The 7,007-nt window shown below is 40.0% G+C and overlaps 1 protein-coding gene across 2 annotated transcripts in view; it reads left to right on the top strand.

Moving 5' to 3' along the window:
* Positions 1 to 4,948, top strand: part of MOGAT1 (monoacylglycerol O-acyltransferase 1) — a 31,254-nt gene extending 26,306 nt beyond the window's left edge. For both annotated transcript variants that reach the window (XM_011358512.2, XM_023529724.1), the window contains exon 7: positions 1,706 to 4,948. In XM_011358512.2, coding sequence (XP_011356814.1) covers positions 1,706 to 1,860 — 155 coding nt within the window. In that variant the 3' untranslated portion in view covers positions 1,861 to 4,948. The remainder of the gene's footprint in view (positions 1 to 1,705) is intronic.
* The last annotated feature ends 2,059 nt before the right edge of the window (positions 4,949 to 7,007 follow it).

Here is a 7,007-nt window from a genome sequence, read left to right as displayed (position 1 = left end):
TTGTTAGCTGGACTGTTTTGTTGAGTTCATGGAGGAGGAGGTGGAGGTGGGACTTGAACTGACAGGACGTATAGGGTTTGAATTGGTTAAAGGAATGTTAGGCGCAGGATTGTCCTGAATGCAAGCAGTTGGAAAATCAGGACTGAGTGACGAGGGCCTATCACAGGATATGTATGTATGTGCATGTGCATGTGCATATCTATAATATGTGAATGTATTATATATAATACATATGTAATCTTACTGGTTTTTCCTTAACTAACCACCTTGCTGATATGGATTTGAATCTTGGTTGTAGCACGGGGAGACTCAGATTAGGCCAAAGGAAATCTCTTTTACGAGTTGTATTCTATTACCGGCAGCCTCACTCGATCTCATGCCCAAGCAATGAAAGGTAATAAGAAGCAGTTTGCTGCCCAGCTGGTCACTGAACATGCTATGCTGTGTTTTACTTAAACTCTTGGCATCAATAGCAGCGTCGGACCAGCAGAGGGCGCAATGAGTACCAGCGAGGACCCAGGAGAGCAGGCGCCAAAGTCATGTGCCATGAGTGCCTAGCTGTATTTTCCCAGAATCTGAGACAAGTAGATAAATGTTATTTGTTACATAAATGCCTTTTAAAATACGTATAGAAGTTGCATGTTTTAAAAAATTAATTAGTTCATTTTAAATTATGTAGGTAAAACATAAACGTGTATACTCATTGTAAAATGAAAATTCATGCAATGCAGATAAACTGCAAGTTTCCCCCGTCCTCCCTCCCTCAGTGTAACAGTTATCAGTCTTTCCAGACTTTTTCAATATGCTAAAAGCTTATAATGCACCTAGAAATATAATATTTTTTCATAAATGGGATCATGCTATATTATTTGTTTTTCCCACTTAATACATTTTAGACATCTCTGTGTATGTGTATACACACATATTATTTTATTTTTTTAAATGAAAGTTAATTGGCATATAACAATTTTAGATATACAACACAATGATTTGATATTTGTATATATTGCAAAATGATCACAATAAATCTAGTTAGCATTCATTATCATACATAGTTACAAAAGCATTTCATTTTTAAAAGTTGCTGCCTAGGATTCCATTGAATGATATCTGTGGCTTACTTAATAATCATTCTATCGAGACTTTTGGTTTTGTTTCCCACCGTTACAGGCAGTAGAATCCTTGCTAGTGTGTGTGTTCTAGGACAGATATTTAGCTATGAAGATATCTAGTCTTTTAAATTTTTAGGATGGCATCAAAAAGAGTCAGAGTAGAGGGTTGTTGCCTCATGATTCAAGATTTCACAGCCAGTCATAACAGGGTGCTGTGGTCTGGCTGTCAGCTGTACCAGAGGAAGAATGCTGGTGACACACACACACACACACACACACACACACACACACACACACACAGCTGTGTTCTCTCACCTCACAGCTGCAGTTGGCACAGTAGTTCGTTTGACTCAAAGTCAAAACCACCAGGGTACTAACAACCCAGTGTCTGCTGAGAAGGAAAGTTCTTTATTTGTTATCAAGGAGGATGGTGTGACTGGTGTAGGCAGCCAGTGAAATGAAAGAAGGATCGGAGCTAGCAGGCCCGGTGGGTTCTGACTGGCGGATCTTTCCAGGACTGTCCATGGGAGGCAGAGGTCTGGTGGAGTGGCTTTGGTTTCTGACGTCTGATGTATTCTTCTCTGTTTTTGCAGTTGGCCACCCAATCCCTGTTCATCAGACTCTGAACCCAACCTCGGAGCAGATTGAGGAGCTGCATCAGACCTACATGGAGGAGCTGAGGAAATTATTTGAGGAGCATAAAGGAAAATATGGTATTCCAGAAAATGAAACTCTCGTTTTTAGATAACTATATTCTTAAAAGGCATACAGGAGGATGAGAGACCATCCCATAGAGAGAATAAATATTTTAAACAAGTTAATTTTTTTCCTTAACTATGGAATGAAATTTACAACTGAAAAATATTATTTATAGTGACAGATGTTGATATGTATCTGTGGTAAATAAAAATGTGTGTGATTATAGGATAAGGTGAGAAATGACTATAATCTCTTAATAATCTTACTCATTTAGGAAGGTGAAATTTTACAGGTTAAGAAATAGTTTGAATTATTTATATACTCAAAAAAAGAAAACCAGCTTCAAAAAGTAATTAGACCCTTTTACTAAATGTCACAATAATTTAAGGTGCTGTTTTCGCTGAGTATGTACAGTTTCATTCAGCACAGCTGGGACCTTTAGGATGTAGTGTGTAAAATAATTTGCCATAGAGAGTTAAATGAGATAATTTATTATTATTATTATTATTATTATTATTATTATTATTTTGCTTAAACAGGTCATTCGTTAGGAAATGATGCCACTTTTAAGACTTAGATCATTTGATCCTTTGGGTCAGGTCATCCATATTCCACACTATACAATAGTGTAGAATTTTTATGCCGTTTTCAAAATAGAATGAATCTACCATGTGGAAACTCATGTGGATAAGAGCATGTCTCTTCATTTCCATTCATGCTTAGAAATATTCATCCTTTTCATCGCTTAGAAATATGTTCATTTGCTATAAAAAAGGTGGTCTTTTGAAAGACATGCTTTTAATACAGGTTTTAGGACACTAAAACTGCAAAAGATTTTCATGGTACTAGAAATGGTTTTAATTTTCTTCCCAAATGGCCTCTTTGACTATGACAAGCTATGGAAAAAAGTGCGCTCTCTGGTGAAATGCATCCAGCTCTCAGTTGACTCAGGTTATGTGAGACGCCTCTGAACCAGCATGTCACATCCACGAGAGTGGGGATGTGCACTGATGTCTCCCGACACCTGGGTCAGCTCACGGCACTTAGTACCCAAAATAAGTGTGTGTTTAATGCATGGATTTATCAACACAAAATAAGTGTGTGTTTAATGCATGTATTTATCAACAGACACACATACAAACTTTGCCATAAAGTGAAGAATTTTTAAAGCTATGAGCTTTTTGAAGGAGATCATGTGCTGTCTGATTGTTCCATGCCAAGAATTGGCAGTACTGCAGCCTAGCTCAAAAGGAGCAGGTCAGAAGGAGGTTTCCAATACTTCGTCTCTAAGGATTAAGTAATTATTCAGTAAATAAGAAGAATGTCTGCTTTCCAAACGATCTCCATTGCCGGGTGTTGCTGCTATACTTCGCCCACTCTAGGTATTTGAGGGTGACTGCACTGAGTTGTTCTAGCTTACTGGTAATATGTCTTCAGGCCTCTCTCATTTGTAAAGTATCGAGCCCTGGGTTAGAGCCTGGATTGGGTTCAGCAATAGCAAAATGAAATCGTGTTGGATGATGCCTTGGAGTAGGAAAGCATTTCACCCATGAAAAGTGAGCCTTCTGGATTTTTCTACCTAAGGTTCTGGGGCCAACATCCATCCCTTTGTGTTCACACTGGTTCAACAATCCAGGAACCCATTGACCGTGGCTTTGAATTCAGGTCAATTTTTTTTTTTTTTTTTTTTTTTTTTTGTCAAAGCAGGGAATAGGACACAACCTATTTTATTAGACTCCTCAATACCAAAAAAATGTAAAAGGAGCACCATTTACATAAAATGACACCCCAGCTGGTCAGGAGTAAGTCTCTCAGAAGAAACTGTGAGGCCCAAATAACCACAACTAAAGGTCTTTATCTTATGATAAAGCCCATGAATTTCCTTCCTTCGGAGATGTTTATTCAAAGCTCTTGACACATACTCTTTTGTGATTTCACAAAGGTATAAATTTTCATCTCCCACTTGGGAGTGATGGGGCCAAGCTAACCATCCAATATCAGCTGGGTTGTCTAGTAAGCAGTTAAAGCAGAGGCACTGAAAAGGACAAAGGTTCTGTTCTGATGAATTTATCTCGAATTTTGCCATTTAAAAAGTCTAGATATCGGCAACTTCAATTGGGGCATACCTAAAATCTCATTTTTAAGTATATATTAGGGAGTTCATCTCTTCCTTTCTTGGAGTCTACAGAGATCTCAATCCAGCCGGGCCAGAAGTCCTTTCATAAACTCAGAACAGAGTTATTAATTCCCCATAGTCCTATAGATTACAAATGAATTATTGGGTATTAATTTTTTTACAACACAAATGTGGGTCATATGTTGTATTCACGGGTGTGGTTTGATGGAGATCTCTATTTTAATGGTACTCATCTGTTACACAATTGCACATAAAATTTAAGCAGCAAAGCCAAACAATAACCACAACAGTAACCCCAGAACGCTGGAAGAGAAAGTGGGCTAATTGCCTTGAGAAAACATGCATTGACGCCATTTGATTTGGACATTTCTTTCTCCTGTGCTCCTTGCACTCTGGGTGCGGGCTGAGTCATTTCCTTTGTCTGGCAGCTGAAACCATTGAAGTGATCTATATGTATCTGCCGGATCCTTTACACTCACATTGAAGGGTGCAGCGTCGGTGCTTACGAAGGCCAGCTAGTTTTGCTCCGTCCCCAGGGGAACCAAGGCAGGGCACGCAGCATCGTTCACACCAACCCTTCACCACGACTGTGAAAACGTCAAAGTGTATATACCTCAGGGATGTTGGGTGAGCCTCTATCATATGCAGAGGGTTAATAGTAAAATCCCCACAGTCAGCAGAAGGTGCCTTTCTGTCGTGGGCAGCACAGGAGGCAGATTCCAGCGTGATGCCCATACTCCTGTAACCTTACTTCTCTTCCAAGCTACCTCACTGTTCCTAATTACCAAACACGAAAACAAATTTGGCGGGCATTCCCTCTGCCTTCTTTTATTCTGACGAGAGACAACGATGATGGGATTTGCTGTTTGGGATTGGATGTTTTTTTCCAATAGCCCAAGATCGCTCCTTCTCATACTTGTATTGTTTATGCAAAGTGATAAAATGTCTATTTGTGGTGCTGGAAGAGACTCTTCAAGTAAAATCTGTATATCTTTTTAAAGAAGAAAAACAAAGCAACTTCGAAATAATCAACCAGTTGCTCCATTTTCTCTAGGAAGCAGTTCTTTATGTTAAAAACAAAAATATTTCTCCAATACCTTGTACTTTGATTTTTGAAATTAATCCTTCCTGAACACCTTCGGCTTAGTGCCTTAATATCTTAAATGAGAAGAAGGAAGTTTATTCCAATTGATAGTTAACCCCTGGGACACTGAGTTCTTCAACAGCAAGATCTGTCTTGTGTGTGTTTTGATCCGGACTCAGCAGAGCAGTCAGTGCTTGTGGCAGTAAGCCGGCAGTTTGATGGCTTGTGTCACAGAAGTCAAGTTTTAGAGCCAGAGGGACTTTAGAGTTTGTCAGGTATTCCTTCTACAGATGAAGCAGCTGAACCCCAGTGCGGTTGAATGCACATTGCAACTGTCTCCATGCTCCTATTGTTCTTCTATAGATTAAACAGGAAGTGTTGCTATTCCACGATGGGTGATTAATAAACCCGAGACCTCCCCTTACAAAATGGATGTGTCAAAAAAGTAGAGTATGGGTAAAATTCACTTAGAGCAAGGGATTTAATAGCGCTCGGGCTCTGTCTTACTGGGATTGAGAACATTTTTCTTTTTTGAGACCAGTATGCCACATTGTTGATTCTTCTCTTTTGCTAGGGCTATTTTGGGGATGCGTCCTGGGCAAAGTCCAAATTTTCAACAGCATACTTAGCCACTGGACCCTTTTGTACTGGAGCAGCAGGATAGAGCAAGGTGCCGTTCTCAGGATGAGTGAAAGACCCTGCAAAGAACCTTCTTTCTCAGTCAGGTTGTGATCACTAACGCAAGACAAAGCAATCTCTTTCTTCAAACAGAGGTGGACGTTGAGCTTCTGTCACCTCACTGATATATATATATATATATCTCAGATTCTAATTAAGGATTATCTTAGGCTCCCTTGAGAATAGAGATAAACCTGACCTTCCTTATATTCCCAAGGGCTGTGTAATTCTCCCCAAGTCCACATCCAGACCCACTTGGAGCCTACGTCTTTCTGGTTAGATTCTGAACCCTCCAGTTGGGAGTGCAGTCAATGTCAAGACAACCAGAGAACCTCACTTTCCTGCCTGTTTCTACTCTCCGGGCTTCTACTGCAAATTCTCCTCTAGCCTCTGCCCGTCCACTGTCTGGGTGACCTGGGCTCAGTCCCTCCCTGTGTAAATCGAGTGAGAAGTGAAAGGGCTCCAAGATCCCTCTGGTTCTATCTCTGTGGTTTCTGCTGGCCTTTTTTCTGGCATTGTAATGACACCTTGTCGAAGATGTAGGCTTATCTGATGACTCTTTCTCCGAGACACGCGGTGAGTTCACATGAATGTCTCACTCTCTCGGCACGTGTACGACATAAACTACCACCGCAGTTTCTCTAATGTCAGAGTCACCTTCAGTCACAGTGTTTCTAAGAAATAATTTAATTCTCTAAGTAAAAATAAGAGAAATTTATCTATGAAGATTCCTTCTTTATATCATTCAAAACTATGAAATAACAATTTATTACTTATTAAAATCTTGATGGGAGGTGCTGATTTTTTGTATTTTCTGTATTGTTATGTGTTGCTGTGTGCTTTTAAATTTTTTTTCTGTTTGTAAAGTTTTGAGCAATAAATGTGTTTTATGCCTGAGTTATAAAAACCCGGATGGAATGGTTTTTCTTTTTCACACCTCGGCATGGCTGAATGAACTTGGACTTGGGGATGAATGTCAGCAAGGGAATTGCATTGAACTTGAGCGCACTGCAAGTTCTCATACCGAAGAGTCAGTTCTTTAACTTCTTTTGAGGGGATAGAAAACGGGTAGGGCTAACTGACAACTGCAGGTGTGCAGGGTGACGCAGGAACAGAGGACAGCAATAGGAAGCAAGTCAGGAAGCTGCCGTGGTCGCACGTGGTTCGAGCGAGAGTCAAACCTGAGAATCTGAAATCTTCACACACTAGTAGAAAGACCTGTGGATTATGCATTCAGTGAATCGCTGCTGGTGGGGACGGGGCTTCTTTTTGGGTGATGAAAATGTTCTAAAATTAG

Source organism: Pteropus vampyrus, unplaced genomic scaffold (assembly GCF_000151845.1).
Source record: "Pteropus vampyrus isolate Shadow unplaced genomic scaffold, Pvam_2.0 Scaffold42, whole genome shotgun sequence".
NCBI lineage: Eukaryota > Metazoa > Chordata > Mammalia > Chiroptera > Pteropodidae > Pteropus > Pteropus vampyrus.
The sequence above is the reverse complement of the archived record's forward strand: the minus strand, read 5'-3'. Positions and strand labels throughout refer to the sequence as shown.